At 39.9% G+C, this 27,537-nt stretch overlaps 1 protein-coding gene across 1 annotated transcript in view; it reads right to left on the bottom strand.

Annotated features, from left to right (window-relative positions):
* LOC127435620 (BMP/retinoic acid-inducible neural-specific protein 1-like) overlaps window positions 1–27,537 on the bottom strand; it is a 227,397-nt gene that overhangs the window by 5,727 nt on the left and 194,133 nt on the right. The window contains exons 6-7 of the mRNA XM_051689218.1: window positions 18,982–19,218; window positions 12,198–12,420 (exon numbers count right to left, since the gene is read on the bottom strand). Coding sequence (XP_051545178.1) covers window positions 12,198–12,420; window positions 18,982–19,218 — 460 coding nt within the window. The remainder of the gene's footprint in view (window positions 1–12,197; window positions 12,421–18,981; window positions 19,219–27,537) is intronic.

Raw genomic sequence — 27,537 nt, 5'->3', positions numbered from 1 at the left:
TATCTTCTAATGGAAAATGGAGGAGTAGAGAGAAAACAGACTGTAGAATGAGCCATACACAAGACTTTGCATTTGGTACATTTATTTTATGAAATAAAGGAGCTGCAATCCTTTTTTTTTTTTTTTTTTACAACATCACAGCTTTAGCAGGCAGAGCTCAGTGCTAATGGCAGACATTTATAATTAGATCGAGCCATCAGATAGGCCAGTTACTGTAATTTTGGGGCTTTGCATAAGCAGAGATGGATGGCATGGTTTGGTTACTCATTTAATTGCATCGTTCAGTTCGATTAAATACCACACTGGCTTCAGCGATGCATCCTTTAGTCAAATGGCACAGAGGTCTCTGAAGTGTGAATCTATCTGTCACTGCAGCAGAGGCGACTGTGCTCTTTAAGGTAGTCTGATCAGAGCTATTTATCAGACGTTACCATATTTACACAAAAAGTGTTGAATATGTAGAGTGGCTCCAAAAAGTAAGGGTTTAAACTTGGGTTTAGACAAAGCAATTGAACCATGTGTGAAAACAGCTCTTACAGACTTATTTTTGACAGACATTTTTACAGTTACATAATCTTGGAAGCTTCTCAGTAAGAAGCAGCGCTATAGACATAATTTTCATGTAAAACTTGCATCAGCTCTTTTTTTTTTTTTTTTCCCAACCAGGAATAAACATCAGCTGATTCTGAGGCGCTTCCTAAAGGTAGAACTGCACCATATGCAAAAGGCCAATAATTGAGCAAAGCTGAGCTCTTGTATCTCTGCCAGGTTCAACAGAGCTTGTGCATTGGCACTATTGCATCAAGAACAGATGAGAGGGAGCGTTTAACAATTACTTTATATATATGGCAGTTCTGACCTTAAAACAGAAACAGCAGAGAAATCTATATCATAGAGGGGAAACATATGCTGCCTTCAGGTCACGAGATGAGTACACGAGAGCGACATGTTGAAATTACAAGTGGGAAACTTTTTTTTTTGGGAGATTTTTATTTAGCCCCAACTTTCTTAGTTGGAGGCGTTTCAATTAAAGAATCATTGCAGAACACTGATTAACTAAAGGTTTGCGTGTATAAAAACATTTGCTAAATTGAAAGCTTGCACAAATGTCAAAGTTGATCTACTAAGGTAGTCTACTGAGGATTGCGTCTTTCAGATTCACAAAAGAGCACGCTTTGGCAATTTTAGCATGTTTGCCTTCAGGTGTACCTCCAACATGTGCACAATAAAGGGTGGTTTTGATGCAAATGGATTGAATTGCACCCATGGTTTATTATGTCAAAAGGTAATTTGAGAAACGCTAACTGTTAATCTGACTAATCTGATTCGTGCAGTGCATCATGCTTTCATTGTGGTAAAAGAGACTCTGAGAAGAGAGAATACATACGTAAGAATACACATATCTAATAACGAAATTAAGTGCTTCATTACACGTTTCGCTGCAGTTTCCCAGTTAATGTCCAGCAGAGGGCGCCAAAAGCGAGTGAAATTGTATCATAATCAGACAAGTTTTTAAAGGTGAATGTTAGATGGAGGTTTTCATGATTAAAATGTGCCTCCCTAACCTAAAACTTTAACCGAAAGCCCATTTTCTGAAGCAACCACGTTATCTTGTGTCACTTCTATGACACTCACGTGTCAACTTGAGTGCTTGGCTGGTCTTCCGAGTAAAAAGTCCAACACTGTATCAGATGAGCTACAGCGCAAGCTAATCTTATTAGAATAAGTGTTAAAATAGGTGGGTCTGTAACAAGCATTAAAATATGTTGTTTTTCAAATTATGTTTTAGAGTAAAAGTGTTTTGATATCATAACATGATCAGGTGTGATGACTTAAAATGTGCATACTACTGTCTTCTTTGTGAATTATGCATTGAGGCAGTTTCGAAATTTAAAGTGAAATAAGGTTAATGGGCAAAAATCCCATTCCAGTCGTTTTTTTGTTTTGTTTTTTTTGCTTTAACCATTTGTGACCTTACACCGATAAAACAACACTGCTTATGGTGTTTATGTTACCTTACATGGATTATTAAGCATTATCAGCATGTAAACACTCATTGTGATTGATCATAATTGATTGTAATTGTGGTTGTAATTGATGACTGTACCGTTTAATTTCGATCCATTTAATGTACTGTTGATGAAGAATAGCAATCAAGCTTGCCAGAAAAATCTATTTTTGTCACTTTAAGAGACAACAGGCAGCACAAGAATGATAATATACACAGATAAAGCATCAGCTGCACACCTGATGCACATCTTTTACTCATAATTTTGTTATTATTTTGTATTAGCATTTGTTAGTGAAAATGGGACATTTATGAACCAAAATTATTGTGCACATTGTAAGTAAGACTTCTGAACTCGTAAGTAGAAACTTCACTGGAGGACTTGAAGGCAGCACTAATCACAAGTTACCAAAGTTTGAACCAAATGAAGTTTTATTCCTCTTGATAATTGCTGTGCCATCAAACAGAAAGCAGAATGGCGTTTCTCAGCTTCTACCTGGGGAGTCTGTGGGGCGGATGGAGGCAGTTTGCTGCTAATAATGAGCAACGGCCGGCTGCTCATCGTCAGCAGGAAACTCATTCTCAAGTGAGCAGCCATCTTTCTTCATTAGGTCCTTGAGGCCAGAGAGCAGGTCAACAGAGACAGGAGTGACAGGCTGACAGACAGCCCAGCGAGACAACAACAGCTCAGACGCATGCCATTATATAGGAGCCATCTGAATTCGCAAGCTTAGAAACCAGGTAATAAACGGATAGTTCTATATTTAAATTTGACTGGATGACCTACGTTTGAAGTCGTTGAAAATCAGCAGATATGACAACGTGATCTCATTAGTATTCACAGTTTTTTGCTACATAAAGCGGTGTTCTGTCACTCATACATATTCTTACGTTTGTATGGACAGCAAAACGTTCAGTATCAACATGTTAACAGCATGTTAAATGTAAACATTTTTACATTTCAAGAACTTTAGAGATGTACAAATGTTTATGAATCCTTGGAGTTAAAAGAATCTGAGGTTTTTGAACAATTGATAAAGCCACACACAACAGTAAATAAATGACACACGTTTTTATTCTGTAACATTGGTGGTGCTTTCACTCCATTTTTACTGTAATCTCGAGGTAACACTGTCTTAATAATAATAATAATAATAATAATAATAATAATACATTATAATTAATTATATATACTTACACTGGTGGCCATAAGTTTGGAATAATGTACAGATTTTGCTCTTAAGGACAGAAATTGGAACAAAGTGGCATTCAGCTGATCACAATGTATAGTCAGGACATTAATAATGTGAAAATTTCAACTACTTCAAAGATTTCTCATCAAAAAATCCTCCATGTGCAGCAATGACAGCTTTGCAGATCCTTGGCATTCTAGTTGTCAGTTTGTCCAGATACTCAGGTGACATTTCACCCCACGCTTCCCGAAGCACTTGCCATAGATATGGCTGTCTTGTCGGGCACTTCTCACACACCTTACAGTCTAGCTGATCCCACAAAAGCTCAATGGGGTTAAGATCCATAACACTCTTTTCCAATTATCTGTTGTCCAATGTCTGTGTTTCTTTGCCCAATCTAACCTTTTCTTTTTGTTTTTCTGTTTCAAAAGTGGCTTTTTCTTAGCAGTTCTTCCCATAAGTCATGCACCCCTGAGTCTGCTGAGGACATGCGAGGCATCTGTTTCTCAAGCTAGAGACTCTGATGTACTTATCCTCTTGTTTAGTTTCCACATCTCTTTCTGTCCTTGTTAGAGCCAGTTGTCCTTTGTCTTTGAAGACTGTAGTGTACACCTTTGTATGAAATCTTTGTATAGCCTTGTATAGCCTTCATTCCTCAAAACAATGATTGACTGATGAGTTTTTAGAGAAAGCTGTTTCTTTTTTTGCCATTTTTGACCTAATATTGACCTTAAAACATGCCAGTCTATTGTATACTGTGGCAACTCAAAAACAAACACAAAGACAATGTTAAGCTTCATTTAACGAACCAAATAGCTGTTTATAGTGTTTGATATAATGGCAAGTGATTTTCTAGAACCAAATGATCAATTTAGCATGATTACTCAAGGATAAGGTGTTGGAGTGATGGCTGCTGAAAATGGGGCCTGTCTAGATTTGATGAAAAATGACTTTTTTCAAATAGTGATGGTGCTGTTTTTTACATCAGTAATGTCCTGACTATACTGTGTGATCAGTTGAATGCCACTTTGGTGAATTAAAGTACCAATTTCCTTCCAAAACAGCAAAAACTGTACATTATTACAAACGTTTGGCCACCAGTGTATAGATAAATATATATAAATATATTTGGTAAAATCACTGTAATGCACAACCTCTAATGGCTTATTGCTTATGTGCATTCAAACTGTTTGATTTCTTTGAAACTTTGAAGAGTATGATATCCATATTGCAACACGACTGTATTAAGAAGTCTTCATAAGTTTTACATTGTGAATATTTATGTCTCTTGGCTTGTCATACAGTGTAATGGTGTGTCTCTCAGGAAACCGTTGGTAGGCTGCTGTTACAATAACAACCTTTCTCAGCCTATGGTTAAAAATGTTTTGCATGCTTAGTAAGTTTCAGTTTTCTTGCAGCTAAAAGTTTGCTGGGTAGAAGAGGGACTTAAAGTCAGTACGAAACTTTAAAATGATATTGAATGAGATTTATTTATTTATTTTTGGAAATTGTAAATTAAAAATGTTTGATTTTATTCATTGGCAATTAATTGGATGGTGAAAAGTGGTCTCAATTTGACAGATGGATGAAAATAAAAGGGCTTGATGACATCAGTCGGAAAGAAAATTAGTTTCAGAGGCAGACAAAAACAGGCTGATTTAAATTAAATAAATAATGAAGACAGATTTGTTTTTCTTTTAATGTTAGAACATGGATTGATGAAACGTGCAAAACAACACCAAATAAATGAACTAATGAACTAAATATTTTATTATTATTATTTTTTTATATTTTTTATATTGACTTAAGGCCCAAAATACACAGTTGCAAATATGTAAACATTGGATCAATATGAACTGCGCTCTGACACTAGACTCTCTGCATTGTCAGGGGACTTTCACAAAGGCAGTCTGAATCAGAGTATGGTTTGCATACAAAATTGGTCACATGAAAGCTGTTTTTCATACCGGGGAGCAGACTGTGGTTCTGAACCCGACTACCTGCAGGAGGTGGTCTGAGTTCGGTTGCAAAGGAACTGTGGCATGGATCGCATGAGTGAGAACGCAACCTATGATCTGGTCCCCACTTGTTCAGGAAGTAAAATAACTAGCGCATGTGTTTTTGCAGATTCAAGCATGATAACATCATCAGCTGCACAAAAACACACACACATGTGCACCATTGGTGGCAGGGGAACATAAGCAGAGCTTCAAATGTATTGCTCGCAGCTGTCTCCTCAAAAAAAGACCGTTTGCGAGCAGCAGATATAGTTGCCTTCTCCTAGACATGCACAATTGTTCAATTACGGCATGCAACGCATTAAGGCGCAAGTGTTGTTTACTCTAGAGTGCATAATAGCCATTTACAAAAGATTTATAGTTCTGACACATTTGCCGCAAACTTGACGCAAATGTCCCACTCATTATTTTCACTTGCAAATGAGCTTGCGGAAGTTTGCAGCTCTTCACCTGTAGTGTTGAACCTGCAGCAAACATTTGCAGACAAATTATGAAAAGTTTGCCGCAAAGCTCATTTGCATGGGAAAATAATGAGTGGAAAATCTGCGGTAAGTTTACAGCAAGTTTGCCAAAACTCTCGATTTATTTAAGAGACAACAAACTTAAAGACACAAATATAGCAACATTGTGTTCTCCTTCATGTGAACTGTGTGCTTTTGTGATGGCATCAGTTGTACAATATGTACCGTGGTTCGACAGAATCATAAGCGAGTCTGAAACCAGACCAGTAGGGGGTGCCGGGAACAATCGCACTGTGATTCGGACAGCAGCAAGCATACCCAGTATGAAAACCACCTTAGTGTTACTGCAAGAGACACTTCGGCCACGATTAACATAACAAGTCTTCTACTATGGTAGGTTGTCTCTTTCAAGCCAACTACTGTCTGTGTTGGGGGTTACTTTGAATCTGTAACTTCCCAACATTAAATGTATGTTTCATAAACACTTATAAAACTACAAAACACTGTATTTTATTTAACTGAATAGAAATGATCAGTGGATCATTTAAGTAAACTAGTTCATTTACATGAACCATCCGAAACAACCGACGCAAGTTCCCAATGCTAAATATAAGGAAATGGTTTATTACTCCCTCGCCCTCACTGATGCATTCACAATGCAATGTTACAATGTTATAGTGCTACTCGCTGGAAAATGTAGCTCATTACTGGAAAAGCAACATTACTGTGTTAAAAGCTGATCTGTCACGCTACTGAAAAAGTTGGTTAAGTTAGTCACTCCCCAACACTGACTACTGTCATGACAGAGCAACGGTTTGAAGAGAATCTTGCTGAGTAGTTAAAGTGTTGACATGTATGTAGCTAGCTACCGAAATAATGGCAAAGACATTTGAGGGAAACTATCACCGCCTTGAATGCTGAGATTTGTTACCGCCACCAAGTTTGTTCAATGGGACCGCGTGTTTCAGGATGAGCTGTATAATCATGGGAAGTGTGTTCAAGCTGTCTCTTCCCCCTGAGATTGTTTACCATGAAGAATTTTGTACCCTGCTGCTGAGTTTATTCAAATTGGATACTAATTTGGTGCACTGTTATCAGTTAGCTAAACTAGCCGCTTTGACTTTGAAGTATGAATATAGTCTTACACACAAACAGAAATCCACTTTCTCTCTCTCTCGAGACAGAACAACACTGTACTTTGAAGTCCAGCATTTACGATTAGCCCTCAAAATCAGAGGACCATTTCTGTTTGGTGCAGTACAGTGAACAGATAAGAGTCCTGTGCTCACCTGGAATCAAAACAGTCATTCCATTCTGTCTCACACTCTGTTTCTCTGTGCCGTTGCCATCAGACATCAATGCAATGTGCCCTGTAGAGCTGTGACTGTGCTCTGTTCGGCTTTGATAACGCTTCAGTTCAGACCTTGTGAAAGCCACTTCCACATCAGTGACAGTTGGTGCTTTCAGATTCCTCAGACCAAAAACTATTATGTTTATAGAATACGAAGAGTTTATTTTTTATTTATTTGCATAAGGTTATGCACTCTTTCTGAGAATGCAAATGCTCTGTCTGTTCAGTCAAGTTTGCTAATGAAGTGTGTAAATTCTGCACCACTTAATGCAAAAATAATGTGTGTCATGTTTTCTGAACATTCTCCCTATCTTCCATTGGCTGGATTAACAGAGTGTCTCACTCACAACTCACACTGTTGGTTGCTTCGGGATTGACAAAAAGCATTTTAAAGGTTACACTGCTAATTACAGTTGTGTTTTAGTTGTGTAATTTGTAACCAGTATCAGGTTAAATTGCAGAAATATTCTACCCAACACTGTTCAACAGCTTAGTTTTGCTAGTGAGCTGAATTATTACCGAATCCCAGGAATGACCCAATGAGATATATATATATATATATCAAAGGTTTGGGGTCACTTGACTGAAAAAATCTTTTGATCTGAAGGTGTATGCTTAAATGTTTGAAATTAGTTTTGTAGGCAAAAATATAATTGTGCCACCATATTAATTTATTTCATTATAAAACTAACATTCCATAAAAAAAAAAAAAAAATATATAAAAAAAACGTTTTTGAAATTTATGACTTGGACCAAATAATAAAGAAAAGCAGCCAATAAGTGCCCAACATAGATGGGAACTCCTTCAATACTGTTTAAAAAGCATCCCAGTTGGATACCCCAAGAAGTTGGTTGAGAAAATGTCAAGAGTACATGTCTGCAAAATCTAGGTAAAGTGTGGCCACTTTGAAGATGCTAAAATATAACACAGTTTTGATTTATTTTGGATTTTTTTTTTAGTCACAACATAATTCCCATATTTCCATTTCTATTATTCCATAGTTGTGATGACTTTACTATTATTCTAAAATGTGAAAAAATAAAAATAAAGAAAGAATGAGTAAGTGACCCTAAACTTTTGACCGGCAGTGTATATATAGTATATTCATTCCTGGGATTCGGTAATATTTCAGTCTCCCATATATATATATATATATATATATATATATATACATATATATATATATATATATATATATATATATATATTATTTTATTTTTATTTTTAATTGAAATAGTAATTTTTCACATTATTAATGTCCTGACTATACATTGTGATCAGTTGAATGCCACTTTGGTGAATAAAAGTATCAATTTCTTTCCATAAGAGCAAAATCTGTACATAATTCCAAACTTCTGGCCGCCAGTGTGTGTGTATATATACAGTATATCCCCCTCACTAGTGGGAACCGCCACTAGTGAGGGGGATTTGTCACGTTTAAATTTGTTTTTGTTCATGTTTTGTGTTCATGTCTTTTATTTTTTAGTTTAGTTCCTGTTTTATAGTCCCTCGGATTTCACGTCTTGTCATTGCTCTTTCATGTCAAGTCAAGTCATTTATGTCCGTTTTGTTTTCACTTTGGATTCACATTTTTGGATTTATCACACGTCATGTAAATAAACTGCACTTGGATTTTTCACACTACATCGTCATCGTCTGATCCTGTCTGCAGCCTGCTAGCAACGTTACAGAATACTTGACCCCAACATGAACCCAGCTGTTCAGCTACTGCATTTACGCCAGGGAAAACGTTCCATAGAGGAATATGTGGAAGACTTCTGCCCTCTGGCCAGCAAGGTGGATTTTAATGAGATCGCCCTCAAGGACTTTTTTTTGGGCAGGCTTGAATAAACCTGTCTATTCCATGATACCTGTGGTCGGATAACTTTCTAGCTGGCTCAATACATCGATTTTGCCCTGCAACTGAGCGGTTCATCTTTCACTGTAGGAGTGGCTGATGAGGAACTGTGCAATCCTACAGTGGCTGCCATGTCAGAGCCGTCCACCGTCATGGCCGCCAAGCCAGAGTTCCCCGTCATGGCCGCCGAGCCAGGGTACCACGTCATGGCTGCTGAGCCAGGGTTCCCCGTCATGGCCGCCAAGCCAGGGTTCCTCGTCATGGCTGCCAAGCCAGGGTCACACGTCATGGCCGCCGAGCCAGGGTCCCACGTCATGGTCGCAGAGCCAGGGTGCCACCTTCTGCCCCAGATCCTCAGTCTGCTCCATGCCCTGTCACAGCCACGCCTGAGTCTGCTCCATGCTATGTCACAGCCAAGCCTCAATCTGCTCCATGCCATGTCACAGCCATGCCTAAGTCTGTTCCATGCTATATCACAGCCACGCCTGAGTCTGCTCCATGCCATGTCACAGCCAAGCTTCATTCTGTTCCATGCCATGTCACAGGCTCGCCTCTGGTCCATGAGCCAACGTCCATTCCAGAGCCAGCTCTCACTGAGCTAGTAGTAGGTTCCCCCCAAGTCACCGGCTCGATCATCCGCCCCTGTTACATCTTAGACAAGGTGAACTTCCGACCCTCCAACTCTGTCTAGGCCCTCCGAGCCCTGGACTCCGCATTGGCTCTCCGAGCCCTCGACCTCACCTCGGGTCTACGTTCCCTCGGCTCCACCATGGTCCTCCAGCCTATCTGCTTCACCAGGGTTCCTCATCCCTCGAGCTCCTCCTTGGTCTGTCGGTCACCTGGCTCCGCCTTGGCTCTCCGATCCTCTGGCTATGCCTTGGCTCTCTGATCCTTAAGCTCCACCGGGGACCTTCATCCCTATGGCTCCGCCTTGGCCCTCAGCTCCACTGGCTCCACCTCAGTCTTCCGATCCCCCAACTCCACCTTGGTCCTCCGAGCCTCCGGCGCGGCCTTGGTCCTTTGTGCCTCCGGCTCCACCCTGGCCCTTCGAGCCTTCGGCTACTCTCTGGGCTCCAAGTTCTCCAGTTTCACCCCTCGAGCCTCTCACGACTCCACCTTCCATAGCTCCAACCCTCGAGCCTCTCATGGCTCCACCTTCCATGGCTCCGCCTGCCATGCCACGTCATGTCTCCACGGCCGCCCTGCCACGTCAAGTCGCCACGGCACTACCTTTGTACCCCCTGGTTCTCTACCTCCATGTCCTGCCTTGCTAGGCCATGTTCCACGTCCTGCCCTGCCAGACCCACCATCGACTTTTCCCTGGTTTCCTGAACCACGCCGGTCTCCAGATCCTCCGCCGGTCCCACCATGGTCTCCAGCCCCATCTGGTCCCCTATGTTTTCCAAGGTTCCCCTTCCCACCCAGCTCCCTGATGGAACTTATTATGTTCTGGGGTGTCGGGAGCCGCCACTAGTGATTTGTCACGTTTAAATTTGTTTTTGTTCATGTTTTGAGTTCATGTCTTTTCTTTTTTAGTTTAGTTCCTGTTTTATAGTCATGTGTTCATGTCATGTGATTTCCTGTTCCCTTATGTGATCTTGTCATGTGTTTCCCCGTTCATGTGTCTTGTTTTCATTGGTTCATTGTTGGAGTTCTTGTTAGGAGTCTTGTCTTTTCATTGGTTTGAGTTTATTAGTCTTGTTATCTTGTTTACAGTTCTGTCTGTTGATTGGTTGTCATATTACCTTTGTCCATGTATTTAAGCCCTCATGTTTGCCATTGCCTCTTGTCAAGTATTGTGTGTTGGTGTAATGTCTTGTCATTGTTCTTTCATGTCAAGTCAAGTAATTTATGTCTGGTTTTTTTCACTTTGGGTTCATGTTTTTGGATTTATCACACGTCATGTAAATAAACTGCACTTGGGTTCTTCACACTACATCGTCATCGTCTGTTCCTGTCTTCAGCCTGCTAGCAACATTACAGCAATAAAAAAAAAAAAAATTACGCACTTAATCATATAGTAATCAAGGATATTTTAAGCGAACTCCAGCTGTATAGGCAACCCACAGCTGTACCGAGAACAAACCACACTTACCAACAGCAGACAGCACAAGATAAAAGCATGTTTTTGCATTCAAACTCAGCTTGATGGAGTGCAATATCGAACACAGGTATCTCAAAATGTGTTATATTGTAATAACGTAACGTATATTGTAATGTAATGCATTTTAATTATCTGAATTATCATTTCTTTATATATATATATACACTGGCGGCCAAAAGTTTGGAATAATGTACAGATTTTGTTTTCTTAAGGACAGAAATTGGAATATATATATATTATATATATATATATATATATATACATAAAATGATTTAAATATAACTGCTGATAATTTAATCATTATAATAAATTGAATTATTGTTATTTGAGGGGCTTCCTCACCAAACATTTTTATACGTATGCGATTAATTGTGTTTAATTCCATTAATTAAATGGCATACCATGCAGTTAATTCAATAACAAAATTTACATCAATAACCTTTATTTTGTTTAGGGCAACTGTATGCCATATTTTTTATTTTGGCTACACAGCCAAAACAAGCTGAGAACTGTGTTCAAGTGGACCATAAAACATGCATCAGACTGTGCTAAAATGGCAGATTTCATTCCCAAATTCCCACCCATTCCCCTTGTGTGCTCTTTTGCAAGTTTGCCAATAAGTCTGTAGTACTCAAATTCAGTTTAACACATTTTATCCATTCTGCAAAACTTAGGTTTTGTAGCACAAAAAATGTCCCCCAAAAAGTCAGATGTGTCTGGGCCTTGACTTGTCTAAACACTCTGATTCATCATTGCATTCATGAGCACAACAGACATGTCTCTGATTGGTTAAAATTACCAATGTTACAAAGAAACAAAGAAAAAAAATAAATAAACAGGACATTTAGACATGACTGGAGTATACCTAAAGGGAATTTAATTAATCTTATTAACTGTGCAGCCATATTCTTTTTAATTGCGGCATTTCCAGTCAAACTACTCTACCCATAATCCTGAAGAGATATCCACCACTCAGAGAAGTTACTGCTACCATGGAAGTGGAAACAGAGCTGTAGGTTGTTTCAAATCAAACATTGTAATACAAGCTGGTTTGGTTCAAGGCTTTGATCTCTAAAATAGTTCTGGAACCAATTCCATGAAAAAAAAAAGTCAGTAATGAATGTTCAGCTTGATTGAGAACAGTCCCTAGGCTATGATCATATTTTCCTGCTGATTTCTAATGTAACGTAACATGTTGCTCACCTCTCTCTGGGCGTCTGATGGTTAGGGTTGTGGTGACAGCGAATGCTCAGACCAAAGAGTTTGCGGGCCGTACGCTGGATCTTCAATCTCTGGACCTCCAGTGAACTCTGCAGGAGCCGATAGCGGTTCTGAAGATCCCAGTCACTGCCCCACAGCAGATGAACACTGCTCACCGGCAGGAAATGAGTAGCAGGCAGACGCTTGAGAAATGACTTGAACTCATCTGAAAGAGAGAGAGAGAGAGAGAGAGAGAGAGGTTAACATTGTTGGGGAATTTTACTTTAAAAAGGAGCATGTTACATTATTGTGTTACTCATTATTAAAAGTAACTGTAAATGTTACAATGCTACTTTTTATTGAACGTAACACACTAACCCTGTTAAAAAAAGTTAAATATTTTTGGCAGTCTTCGAGCCTGATCAGCTACCATGAAAACCATACCCCTCTCAAACCATCTAAACAGACCAGGCTGGGAGACCGGCTAAGAGACCGGCACTTATAGATACAGTATTTTATAGCCACTAGATGTTCATATGTAAAATTATTTGTTTTAGATGCTGTCAATATGTCAATATTTTATTTTCCGGTGTCTATACAAACGCAAGTAAATGTAGGTCTGCTAGAACCACACGACTTAAGTATACAATATATACAAATACTTAAGATATCGTGTTGAATATACCTTCAGTACTTAATTATTAAGCATGACACACTCTAGAGAACTACATTACCCATCATGCTCACACATACTACAACAACAACTCCTACAGAGTTTTTACAGCCTAAATATACTCCTTTTTCTCCCAACAATGGGAGAGGAGAGGTTTTCAATTGTATTTGTCAGTAAATTCAATTATTACATTTAAACATGTTACGTTGCTCATTACTTGAAAAAAAATAATATCGTATTAAAGAACTCTAACACCATTGGTTAAAGGTGCATTCAGTAAAATGTCTGTTTATATTGTACTGACATCTTTCAATGTGTCATTTTAAACAAACAAAAAAATGGGTTAATGTTTAACAAGTAGCAAACAATTACTGAGTGCACTGAGTGGACTTTTCAGAGGCTAAGCAAGTGAATATATTTGAATGAAAGATTATGGGCTCTAATTTCGTGAGTATTCAAAGTGCAGCGCTACACTCAACGACCTTTCGCTACATCTTATCCAGTTTTCGTGAGAGCGCTACCCTTACAAAAATCGAGAGTTCAAGGCAAATTTGCCGCAAACTTGGAGCAAATTTGCCACTCAATATTTTCACATGCAAATGAGCTTGTGATTTGCAAGAAGTTTGCAGCTCTTCACCGATAGTGGTGAATCTGCAGCAAACCTTTGCCAACAATGACCAATTTGCGGCACGTTTGCCACAAAGCTCATTTGCATGTGAAAATTATCAATGGCGAATTTGCGGTAAGTTTGCTGCAAATTTGCCGTGAACTCTCGATTTTTGTTAGGGTAATTCTAATTGCAATTTTCGTGCTAGTGCATAGTGCAAGTGGGCATGGGTGGGCATAGGTGGGTGTACTGTTAGTAAATGAAGAGCCACAAAGCGCAATTTGATATTTTCCTGAGAAATAAGTCATTGCGTGAAGATGCACGCTGCACGCAATTTCGCCAAACGCATTTGTACCTAGACTTTGCATATGCTTGCACAAAAATACCAAAACTTCATGGCCATGCCAGTGGCCAAGGCCACTTTGTGCTTATGACTTATGGCATAGCACTGCACTTAGCGATAGCGCTCTTAAAATAGGGCCCTGTGAATACAAACTTTTTTTCCATTTGAATAACATGCTCTGATCTGAATAACGAGTCAATTTCAGGTTCAAGAACCGTATTTGCACATTTGTGATGTAATATGAATATCAAATGAGTGCTCATACAAATAAACATACATTTAGACATGTTTTGACTATGAACATGTCTGCAGCCTGAGGCACATACAAGGAAACTCTTTCTGAGTGTAATCCAGTTTGCTTGATGGTCCATATAAATATCTGCAGCACAGCCATATTAAATATGTAAACATGAGCTTACAGTGTTTAACAACTCTACCTGCTTGTTTCCTTTGATGCATTTGATATGCTATTAAAACGACACGGTTTCACATCTGAATGCAGAAACTACCCTGGGCCTCGATACAATGACACTCGACTGTCTGTAGAGTGGTTGTGTTTACTGGCGTGTTGCAGAAATGTTTCTATAAAAATTATGTGTCAATTGCCAGAAAGAATAGAGAAAACACGCACAGAAAATCTGTCTGTTTCTTTTCTTAAGAATATACAGCATAATTTCATCACAGCCGGTGCAGCTTTTCACTCAAACTCCCGAGGCACTGGTGTTTTCCACCGTGTTATGACTAGAATTATACAGACGCCTGACAGCTCGTGCCAAATCCAGCGAACAGTTTATATCTGATCATCTTCAGTCACACCTCAAAAGGATGATGTAGGTAAAGATTTAGGCACTTATTGGCAATATACTTGGAATGCATTAACATGTATATACAATTATTGTATCTTTAATAGAAAAACTTGACATTTTAGGCTCGTGCCGGTCAAGAGGAGTATAGCGGTGACCTTCAGGTTCATGCACTCAATGTCAGTCTCCTGTGCTCTATATAAATATATTGCACTGTCTGGTTTTATTTGGACCTTTTATTACCAGTTAATAATATATAAGCCAGCGTGCTCATAAGGTGGATATTGAGCATTCACCTTGGGGAGTAACCTATTTGTGCTCTAGGTGTTTTTCATTCAGAAATATTTGATGAGTGGAGTGAAAAATGTCTGTTAGTGCGTGAGCTGCATTAAATGCCATCTCCAGTCGCTGTACAGATTATTTATTTTTTTTATTTTGGTGAAATCCTCCAAAATATGAAATAAAACCTAAAGTGGAAACAGACAATTCAACATGCAGGTAAATATGCATGCTTGTAAATACAGGGTTGGGTAGATTTCAGAGTAAAACAATTGGCTCCCTTTCAATTCATAAGTTGGAAAATGAATTAATTGGCCACATCACACAGGATGTTGAATTTAAATTGAATTGACCCATAGGATGTAGAGAATTTGATTTGAATTGCCCATGCCACACAGGACGTTGAATTTAAATTCAGCTGGCCATGCCCCCTAGAGGATACTGAATTTGAATTGGTCCTGCCGCACATGATGTTAAATTTGAATTAAATTGGCCAAGCCCTGCAGAATGTTGAACTGAATTGACCACACCCCACATGATGTTTAATTTAATTTAAATTGAATTGACCACACCCCACAATATGTTGAATTTGAACTGAATTGACCACACCGCATATGAAACTGTGCTGAATTCAGGATGCTGAATTTAAATTGGCCAAGCCCTACAGGATGTTGCATTTGAATTCAATTGGCCACACCCCACATGAAGCTGAATTTTAATTAAATTGGCCATGCCCCATGGAATATTACATTTGAATTCAACTGGCCACACCCCATGAAATGTTGCATTTTAATTAAATTGACCACACCCCACATGATGATGTATTTTAGTTGGCCACACCCCACGGTATGTTGAATTTGAATTAAATTGACCACACCCCACCACAGGATGTACATTTGAATTAGCCACACCCCACATGTTTTGAAATTCAATTGGCCATGCCCCACAGAACGCTGAATTTGAATCGCCAATCCCTACGGGATGTTGCATTTGAATTGAATAGGCCACGCCCCACAGGATGTTGAATTTGAATTAGCACACTTCTAAAGGATGTTGAATTTGATTTGATTTGGCCACGTCACATCGGATTGTTGAACTGGAATGACAGAAATAGGAATTTACTAAATTTCCATTCAGTTTTTGTATTGTTAATAATTGCCAAGTTCATTTATTAAAAATAAAAATGACATGCAAATTAAATACAGTTGCCTTTATTATTTCTATATTGGTTTTATAGGGTTTCAAACATTATTGTTATCATTGATTATTAATATCATGTAATGTTAGAAATAAACCATATGTTGTGTGTATAATAACATGTTTGTGGGTGTTGCTATTAACAGTATGAAAAAAGATTGAATTACATTCCCTTTAATTCTAAGCGTGCTTTCACACTTGATCTGATTGCTTGGACCAAACCCGAGTGTTGTTACAGTATTAATATCTTTGGATTTACCACCAAAACTTTACATGCACAAAACAACATTTGTTTGTCTGCCACGTATGCATTAAATGTGCAATGATGTGATGAATGTCAGCAATTGTTTGCCGCGAGCCCACAGATGCATTGTAAGTACTGTGAAAAATGTGAGCTGCTCTCTAAAGGAGATTTATTTGGACACAAAAAGTTATGAGAAATGCATTATACAATACAAATTGTAACCGGGAGCCTGCAAAAAGGCAGATTGTAGGTCATCACAAGCTGTTCTCTTCCACGATTTGGTACAATTGCGCTTATATTAGCAGCGAACAGTACCGTTCACTTGAACCGTACCCCAGACCACCTTTATAAGCCAACTCGGGTGAGGTTCGCAGGTGAGGTCAGGAACGAACTGAACTTTGACGTCATTCGAACCCGGGTGCGCACCAAAAGTGGTAGTGTGAAAGCATCCTATTCCTTACAGTAAATTAAAATTATTCTGCATCATCTTTGCTACCTTAAAATTAAATTCATAAATTGTATGAATTCCAGTTTTAAACACAACCCTGTTTGCAACACAGTGGAAAGTCTGACATAAGAGAAATAGTATGTATGAATATTAAGTTCATTCATAAACCTGCACAACTTTCCCTCAATGCATGTTATGGGAGCGGGAAGCGAGTGGAGCTTTCGCCCATGGCGTGTGATTTGAGTCCTGGCGTTGAGATGAAATTGACTGTAACAATAAAGCGCGAGAAGCCCCTTTCCCGCAGAAGACATTGTGGGCTGATGAATTATTTATGAGCACTTTATTGCAGATTGGCTCAAAGAAAGAAGTTAGCTTTCAAGCTTTATGCAGAGTTTCAGTGCAAGGTGGCTTGAGTAAAATGACAACAGACTCTGTATTAAATCTGCTGATTAATTACGTTTAAAGCTTATGTTGTTTAGGGTCAACTGCCCATGGTGCTTTTGAAAAATCATCTTTTAACTATTTCGGCAAGACTACAATAAGGTTAGCTAACTACATTAGTTAAAGCAAAAGAACCATGAACAATACTTTTAAAGCACTTTTTAATCTAAATTCATATTAATTTCAACATCTGCTAATACATTTTTTAAATAAAACGTTGTGTATGCTTACATTAGTTAATGTAGTATGAACTTACAATTGTATTAATAAACATCAATGAATATTTTAAATAATTGTCCATTGTTAGTTCATGATCGAACCTTTTTATAAACTATTACCACAATTTTAATATCGCATTAAATTTGTCGCATAAAACAATAATCGATTCTGTGTTGTATAGAAACCAGAGCAGCTCCATTACTGTATGGTCAAACAGACATCTGCTGTTTAATTCAAGCAAAATCAATGCCGATAACTTCAAACGTCATTTAGCCCAATTAGCGTGGCCATGGAAGTGAGCAGCGGTGAGTGTGTTGTGGGAATCGATCAGTGGATGGGATTACAACACCTGAACTAATACTTGCTGTCACTGCACTACACTCATTAGTCATCATGATGTGTGGCGTGGAGAAACTGTCATCATATATGACAACAGACTGTACTAATTCAGTGTGAATGAGATTTGGGAGCTGCAGAGGTGATGTATCAAATATTCACTACTCTCAGTGATTTTCTTGACGGGTTTCTTGCAGACATTGTGATAATGTTTATGTGCTTTGTATTTAGTCGTTAAGATTCCTAAATAATATGTCATTAATCTAGTTTCAGGACCGTTCCTTGTCTCCCGACTCACGAGTATGAGTATTATTGGTGTCACTGATTTGCACTTAAAATTTTTATTTGTTTTTAAACATGCCTTTAACTAGATTTTTACAGCATTTCACCTCTTGCATTAAACATTTTGAATCTACTTGGCTACAATGATAATGTTTGGTTGAAATAGTGAAGAAGAAGAAAAAACTTTCTTTTAGCCATTCCAGAGCAAATACGTACTGTAAATATCAAGATAAATATTGCATTTCATTAAAAGGCTGAATACTATTCAAGTAATGTTTTTTTTTATTTTATTTATTTATTTATTTTTTTATGATATATCACCCTGCCTGGGTGAAGGGGAAGATTTTCAGTCAATAATAACTTTTAGTATGTACCTCACACATAGCTATGTATGTCTTCAGAAGACTAGGAATATAAACTGTAAAAATACACTCTAGGCATATACTAGGAATACGCACTAATTCAGGACTAAATACTGAACAAAAAAATAAAATAAATAAATAAATAAATTGTGAGGTAACCTAAAAATGTGCTTCATGTGGTAACATCTAAATAAACTGGTTTTAATCAGTTCAGTAATTTTATTCAATCTGACTAAATCAACCTGACAAGTAATTTTTATGAGTTAGGTAACAAATGCAGTTTTCCACTTTTTCCATTGTTGGGCACAAGTTAAATTAACTACTTTTATTGTGCTTTTTTGGAGCTTTAATTGATGGGAAAAGATCTGATAGAAAATTCTGCTAAACATCTCCTTTTGCATTCCACAAAAGATAGGAAGCCATATAGGTTTGGAATGACATGAGAGTAAGCAAATTATAAAAATAAATAAATGCATTTTGGTAACCAAACCTCTAATTTTAAAACCAACCTCTAATTCAGCAGGACAAGCTAAGGGAGGCATCTGTGAATTACCTGAGCTCTCAAAGTCATTGTACGACACTTCCCAATTCTCTGCCATGCCGATGAGTGTATTCTCCATGATCTGTAGGTCAGTCGTGGGACAGTTGCATTGTGGAAACTCGTCAGCACACTGACAGATGCACTGACTGCTGCGGCAGACGTATTCACCCTCGCCGTTACACATGATGTAGCTGAGCGCAGACTGGACAAACTTCTCCTGCAGGTACTCTGGAAAAATTACCTGCAAACCTGTGAATGGGAAAGAATTTATGTTAAAGTCCTTACAAAGATCCAAAGACATAATTGATTTCACATCAACCATCAACAGGTAGAAAGTGCTGAAGAAAGCTGACGATACAACTTTCTTTATTTCACATTAAACCATGTGTCAGGAGCTCTGGATACAAGCACTATGTGTGTGTGTGTGTGTGTGTGTGTGTTTGCTGTAATTTATCTGATATGGACCCACGTAGGGGCTGTAAATACTGTAGGCCATTTACAGATTTGCAGCAGTAATTTAGGTCAAAATGCAATGTTGACAGTGTATCATACTGTCATTGAACAGCGAGTTTGTTGTAAAAGTTTAGCCAGGGGTCCACTTGACTTTGAACTGTCCCCTCTGGAGTCCAGGACTTTACATAATGGAATAAAACGGAGGAGTGATTGATGTATTCTGTCTTGATCGGCTTCGGCTTATTTAGCAGTGCTGTCATCATATCCTCCAGTGTGTGTGTGTGTGTGTGTGTGTGTGTGTGTGTGTGTGTGTGTGTGTGTGTGTGTGTGTGCGTGTGCGTGTTTCTGAATGACAGAATATCATAGAGACTAAGTGGTAGGCTCTTTGGATTTGGGCCAGTAAGCAACCATGCAAAACACCCTAGTAACCACCTAGCAAAGCCCTAAAGACCACCCAGAACACCATAGCTACCACCTAGTAACACCCTCGCAACCATCCAGAACACCCTTGAAACAACCTAGAAATGACCTACCAGCCACCCAGAACCCTAGCAACACATTAAAAAAAACATTCTGAACACTTCCCTCAGCAACCGCATAACAACATGCCTTAAACACCCAGAACACCATAGTAACCAACTAGCAACACCCTAGCAATCAGCCAGAACACTGTAAAAAACACCTAGCAATGACTTACAAATGATCCAGAAGCCTAGCAACTGCATTTCAACATACAAAAAAAAAAAAAAAAAAAAAACATATATACAGTACTGTCCAAAAGTTTTAGGCACTTAAGATGTTTCACAAAAACATTTGCTTTAAAATGGTTATTTATATCTTCAACAATAGAAAAAAAAAGACTCCCAAACATTACTTTTGCAAATATAAAAGATTAGAATAGAACACTGTGTCAGTCTCTGATAACATGAAGAGACAGAAGCAATTGAGACAGTCTAAATAGATGAATTGTGGTGAATTCTCCAAGAAGCTTGGTACATCCTATCTGCCAACAACCAAGAAAAACTGTGTCCAGGTGTACCTAGGAGAATTGGGGCTCTTTTAAAGGCAAATGTGGCCAAACCAAATATTGTTTGAGCTTTTTTATGTTTACTGGACTTTGTATGATGTTAATTGATAAATTAAAACTATTCTCACTATGCAAGATTTTTCACAAGTTCACCATGCTAAACACACACACACACACAAAAACTAGCAACCACCTAGCAACACCCAAGCAACCACTTAGAAAACACAATAGAAACCACCTAGCAATGACTAACCAACCATCCAGAACTCTAGCAAGCACATAACAACACACAAAAGACCATTATAAACATCTAAATCAGCAACCGCATAGAAACATAAAAAATAAAATAAAAAATAAAATAAAAAAAAACACCAAGAACACCATAGCAATTAGCTAGCAACACAATTGCAACTGCTTAGCAACACATTAGAAAACACCTAGCAGAGAGTCACGTGACACCATGAGAGGTTTGGACATGTGAACGGCGAGCTCTGGGCACTTTGCTGGGTACCGGTGAGATTCGATACACACTGTTCCATAACTGTTCTAGGAGGACAATATGTCAAAGAATTCAAAATCCTCGGGATCTGGAGACATTAAAAGACACTTACGTGCTCAAGCTGACACCCCAACGGAGGCCTCGAGCCTGGGACTCGATTTGATCGGGGAAATGAGGGAAATTCGGCAAGAAATGTTGAACATGTCGGCAATGCTGATGAAGGTCGTTTCTGACTTGGGGGCTCTTGCTGTAATCTGTCGATTGATCACTGAAAAGGAGACGAAATTAACTGAGGTGGTTACAAGAGTGGGGGATGTTGAGAAATGGATCGATTATCTGGAGTCATCGGAGAGGGAATTATCTGCTAATCCGCTAGTGACCAAGGTGGATTTGGAGCGTGTCTAGGAGAAGTTGGAGGACATGGAGAATCGTAGCCAGCGGAATAACGTCCGTATTGTTGGAATTCCTGAGGCCGAAGAAGGTCAGGATATGGTAAAATTCCTGGGTGGGCTCTTTCTGAATCTGCTGGTATTACAGGCCATAAGCTGGAAATTGAGCAAGCTCAAAGGGTTCCGGCTCAGCGATCCGCTGAGGGAGACAGGCCCTGATCAATTCTGGCCAAATTTCTGAGATCATCCGATAAAGATCTCGTATTACGTGAGGTGAGAAATAAAGGAAGACTTTTTTGGAAGAACCACAGCATTTACTTGTTCCCAGACATTGCGAAATTGACGAGAGAAACGTGATCGATTCAAGGAATGCAAAAAACTCTTACATCAACGGAAGGTCGCTTTTGCACTGATGTTCCCGGCCAAGTTGAGAATAGATGCTAAGGATGGCCGTAAATCATTTACATGTCCCCAGCAAGTGATGTCCTTCATAAAGTCAATGGTGTAAGTTATTTTGTGGTGCTCACATTGCAGCCAAGTGGACTGACTCACTGAACATTCACTTGACTGTCCGAGGAAACTGAGTGCCTTTTTTGTTTCTTTTTGTGCTGATCCCGCCTATTTTGTGAAGTGATTAGGTCATTTGTTGCACTCATGTAGCAGTCGAATGGGCCGAGGAAACTGAGCGCCTTTTTTGTTTCTTTTTGTGCTGATTCCGCCTATTTTGTGGAGTTCTGTTTGTTGACTGGTTGTCATTGTCAAGTATTTGCCCATGTCCATGTATTTTAGCCCTCATGTTTGCCATTGTCTCTTGTCAGGTATTGTTGGTGTAACGTCATGTCTTTGTTCTTTCTAGTTAAGTCAGGTCAAGTCAAGTTTAGTCAAGTCATTTATGTTTGTTTTTGTTTTGGATTAACGTTTTTTGGAATTATCACTCATCTTGGGTTCTTCACACTACATCATCATCGTCATCTCCCTGTCATTATCAATGCTAGCAACATTACAGAATACTTGACCCACTATGATCCCAGCAGTTCAGCTCCTGCACCTATGTCAGTGGAATCATCCCCTGGAGGAATATGTAGAGGACTTCTGCGCTCTAGCCTGCAAGGTTGGCTTTAATGATATTGCCCTCAAGGACTGTTTTCGTTTTGGGCTGAATGAGCCAGTCTCCTCCCTGATGCCTGACGGTCAGATTACCCTCAATCTGGCTCATTTCATGGACTATGCCCTGGTGCTTAGCGGTTCGTCTTTCACTGTGGAAGTGGCAGATGAGGAACTCAGCAATTCCACAGTACCCGCCATGCCAGAACCCACAGTCATGACCACCACATCAGAGTCCACCATCAAGGTTGCCATGCCACAATTCTCCGTCATTGTCGCCAAGTCAGGGTCCCATGTCATGGTCACCGAGCCAGGGTCCCACGTCATGGTCGCCGAGCCAGAGTGCCACGTCATGGTCACAGAGCTTGCGCCAACTTCTGCCCCGGATCACAAGTCTGCTCCATGCCATGTCACAGCCACACCTCAGTCTGGTCCATGCCATGTCACAGCCACACCTCAGTCTGGTCCATGCCATGTCACAGCCATGCCTCAGTCTGCTCCATGCCATGTCACAGACACGCCTGAGTCTGCTCCATGCTATGTCACAACCAAGCTTCAGTCTGTTCCATGCAATGTCACAGGCTCACCTCTGGTCCACGAGCCAACGCCCACGCCTGCCACGGTCAACGAGCCAACACCCACACCTGCTGTGGCCAACGAACCAGCGTTGCAAGCCTCATCCATCCCAGAGCCAGCGTTGCAAGCCTCGTCCATCCCAGAGCCAGCTCTCACTGGGCTATTAGAGCTGGAGTTGGTTCCCGCCCTTGTGCCCACCCTGAGTTCTCCTGATCAGCCAGTTCCTCCCAAGTCACCAGCTCGACCATCATCACCTATGACATCCCAGACAAGGAGAACTTCCAACCCTCCGACTCCATCTAGACCCTCTGAGCCCTGGAGTCTGCCTTGGCCTTTCGATCCCTCAACATCACCTCGGCTCTACATTCCCTCGGCTCCACCGCAGCCCTCCAGCCTATCGGCTTTACCGGGGTTCCTCGTCCCTCCAGCTCCTCCTTGGTCTGTTGGTCACCTGGCTCCGCCTTGGCTCTCCGATCCTTCAGCTCCACCCAGGACCTCCATCCCTACGGCTCCACCTTGGTCCTCAGCCCCACCGGTTCCGCCTCAGTCTTCTGATCCCCCAGCTCCGCCTTGGTCCTCCGAGCCTCCGGCTCCACCCTGGACCTTCGAGCCTTCAGCTAATCTCTGGGCTCCAAATTCTCCAGTTTCACCCCTCGAGCCTCTCATGGCTCCACCTTCCACTGGCTCCACCCTAGTCTCCTGCTCCAAGCCCTGTTTCGCCAGGCCATGCTCCACACCCTGTCTCCCCAGGCCATGCTTCAAGGACCCTCCCCCAACTTCCTATTGAACTCCTTTGTTTATGTTTGGGCATTGGGAGCTGCCCCTTGTGGGGGGGGGATATGTCATGTTTATGTGTTTTTGTTCATGTTTTGTGTTCATGTCTTTTAGTTTGATAGTTTAGTTCCTGTTTCATGTCATGTGATCTCCTGTTCCCTCATGTGATCTTGTCATGTGTTTCCCCTGTTCATGTGTCTTGTTTTCAATGGTTCATTGTTTGAGTTCTTGTTAGAAGTCTTGTCTTTTCATTGGTTATAGTTTATTAGTCTTGTTATCTTGTTTACAGTTCTGTCTGTTGATTGGTTGTCATTGTCATGTGTTTGCCCATGTCCATGTATTTAAGCCCTCATGTTTGCCATTGTCTCTTGTCAGGTATTGTTGGTGTAATGTCGTGTCTTTGTTCTTTCTAGTTAAGTCAAGTTTAGTCAAGTTGTTTATGTTTGTTTTGGAATCATCACTCATCTTGTAAATAAATTGCACTTGGGTTCTTCACACTACATCGTCATCATCTGCCTGTCATTATCATTGTCAGCTTCGTTACAGATTGACAAAGGTGGGCTTGGCCTACCCAAGATTTTGTTTTATTATTATGCATTCAGTCTCAAACATTTGGCTTATCGGTCACTTTCACCTGAGAGAGCCCCTCCCTGGTTTTGTATTGAACAGGAATTTCTTGCCCCTATTTTGCCATTGCAAAGCCTTTCTATTAAACTAACCGGAGATGTTAAGTTACACCCCGTTATCTCACATTTGCACTCGGTATGGACAAAAGTGTCCAGAGTGTTTAATTTGGACATTTATTTAAATGTTGCATTGAGCATATGGCTGAACCCAAATTTATGTATTAATAAGTCCCCTTTCTGCTGGTCAGAGTGGATTCTGAGGGAGGTTAATATGCTCGGTGACCTATATGAGAGTGGAGTATTGAAACCCTTTGAAAATATGGTTCAACATTTTAGGATTTCCAGATCTCAGTTCTTTAGGTATTTTCAGCTGTGCCACCTGCTCTGTAGCATACACCCCCCTAAAGCGGTGTTTGGGGGGAGGGGCTTAATGTATATAATTTGATTCTGTATTTTCTGTTGTTTATTTATATTGTGAATGGAATCAATAAAAATTGTTAATAACAAATAAAACACCTAGCAATGACCTACCAATCACATAGAACTCTAACAACCACATAGAAACATGCTAAAAACCACCCATAACACCATATCAGCCACATAGCAACACACTAGCAATCAGCCAGAACACCCCAATAACTACCTAGCAATGACTAACCAATCATCCAGAACCCTAACTGAATAGAAAAATACTAAAAACCACTCTGAACATCTACCTCAGCAACCGCATAGCAACATGTTTAAAAACACCTAGAACACCATAGCAACACCCTAGAAAACATCTAGCAATGACCGATCAACCACACAGAACCCTAACAGCCACAAAGCAACATGCTGGAAACCATTCAGAACACCTACATCAGCAACAGCATAGCAACATGCTAAAAATCACCCAGAACACCATAGCAACCACCTAGCAACACTCTAGCAATCAGCCAGAACACCCCAAAAACTACTTAGCAATGACCAACCAACCATCCAGAACTCTAGCAAGTACATAGTAACACAATAAAACACATTCTAAATATCTGCTTCAGCAACACATAGAACACCAAAGAAACTGCCTAGAAACACCATAGCAACTGCCTAGCAACACCCTAGAAACCATCAAGCAATGACCTATTAATCACACAGAACCCTAACATCCACATAGCAACATGTTGATAACCATTCAGAACACCTACATATGTATTCGGATAACAACATGCTAAGATCCACCCAGAACACCATAGCAACTGCCTAGCAACATGTACTCTACCAACCGCCCCAAACACCTAACCACTTCACACCTTGACTTGGGCCAGTATGTATCCACTCAGAACACCCTTATATTGTAGTTTTGCACTGCCAAGCATCACTCACATGGCTTTGAGAAAATGTAAAACTTGGTTTATGCATTTGTCATTAACAAGAAGTGTATGAGGATGGAGGGGTCACAAAGATTTTCAGCATTTCAGGTCAATATGACAGACATGAGCTGTTATCAGAGTGTTATATACTGAACATATTTGAGAACAGGCAGACTCTCTGTGCCTGTCTCTCTCTCCATCAGTCTGTCTGTCCACCAATCTGTCAGTTGTCCCCTGAGCCAGTCTTCATTTAGTTTGGTGTTTTGCTCTTACAGCTTTAATGTAATTTGTGGAGAATCCAGATGGTAAGTTCATGGATGGGTGCAGCGCAACGACAATGGTGGTACCAGCAGCCCCGAGTTCAAAATAATACACAAAGTAATTTGACTATGCAAAAAAAAAAAAAAAAAAACATTATGCGCCTAAATAGGCTTCGTTGTAATTTTCTATTTCTTCCTTTTGATTTTGCAGTGAAATGAGCAGATAATATAAACGCTGTACATTCATTTAAATAAAATGACATGTTAAATGAGGTTCACCTCTTTAAATCAAGTCTCTATGTTTAACAGTAATTTCTTTCATTTTCACACTTACTAAAGAAAACTGTGTTAGTAAAATCTTGTAAACACTGCCATGTGATATGCAGATCACAGAATCTTACTTCACTGAAATGATGTGAAAAACGCTCCTCTGAGAAGACAACTAGAGCGTGTGATGAGCAATCAGGGATAAAAATATTAATAAGAGGCAGGGCTCTGGATGCTGAGCGAGAGATCTCCTCCACTGATATACAGTGTCTTAGGGGTGTTATTATGCCAGTAGCAACCACGACCACCACCATCAAACATGAAAGACTGATGACAAAGGCTGAAGCAGTATAAACTCCAAATAAAACATGGGAGAATCTTTCTGTTCAATCGTGGATATCCTCCTGTGAAAGTAAAGCATTTCTGGGCTGTTCTGCCTGTGGCTAACCACATAAATTGCAGGTCTAGTTTATGTAATTGCATATCATACATCATTCAACAGTATGAAGCATTTGGGTTAATGTTATTAAAGTCAGTCTGACACTGTCTGCCCTGGATTTAATCGTAAGAGGTAATGAACAGTCATTTGTGTCACATTTGCAAATGAAGTATAATTGTAGTTCCATCCTCAGATGCTCTCATGAGCACTGCCAGAGATTGCAGTCTTAATCTTGTGTGGGTCTGGTATTGGTTTTGGTCTGTGTCTAGAGGCTGTGGTATTGGTTTTAGTCTTAGAGGTTCTGGTATTGGTCTGTTTTTTTGGGGGTTTGGTATTGGTCTAATTCTTAGAGGGTCTGGTATAGGTGTGGGTCTTGGAGGGTGTGGTACTGGTATGAGTCTTAGGGGGTCTGGTATTGGTACTGGTCTGTGTCTTAGAGGTTCTGGTATTGGTCTGGGTGTTCTGGTATTAGTGTGGGTCTGGGTCTTAGGGTGTCTGGTATTGGTCTTACTTTTCTGGGGTCTGGTATTGGTCTGAGACATAGGGGGTCTGGTACTGGTAATGGTCTGTTTTTTTATTTTTTTTTTTAGGTCTTGAATTTGTCTTGGTCTGAGTCTTAGGGGGTTTGGTATGGGTAATGGTCTAGGTCTTTTAGTGTTTGGTATTGGTATGGGTCTTGGAGGGTCTGGTAATGGTCTGGGTATTTTGGGCTCTGGGATTGGACTGGGTATTTTGGGCTCTGGGATTGGACTGGGTATTTTGGGGTCTGGTATTGGTCTGGGTCTTAGAGAGTCTGGGTATTTTG

Source organism: Myxocyprinus asiaticus, chromosome 4 (genome assembly GCF_019703515.2).
Source record: "Myxocyprinus asiaticus isolate MX2 ecotype Aquarium Trade chromosome 4, UBuf_Myxa_2, whole genome shotgun sequence".
In the NCBI taxonomy this organism is placed as follows: Eukaryota; Metazoa; Chordata; class Actinopteri; order Cypriniformes; family Catostomidae; genus Myxocyprinus; species Myxocyprinus asiaticus.
The sequence above is the reverse complement of the archived record's forward strand: the minus strand, read 5'-3'. Positions and strand labels throughout refer to the sequence as shown.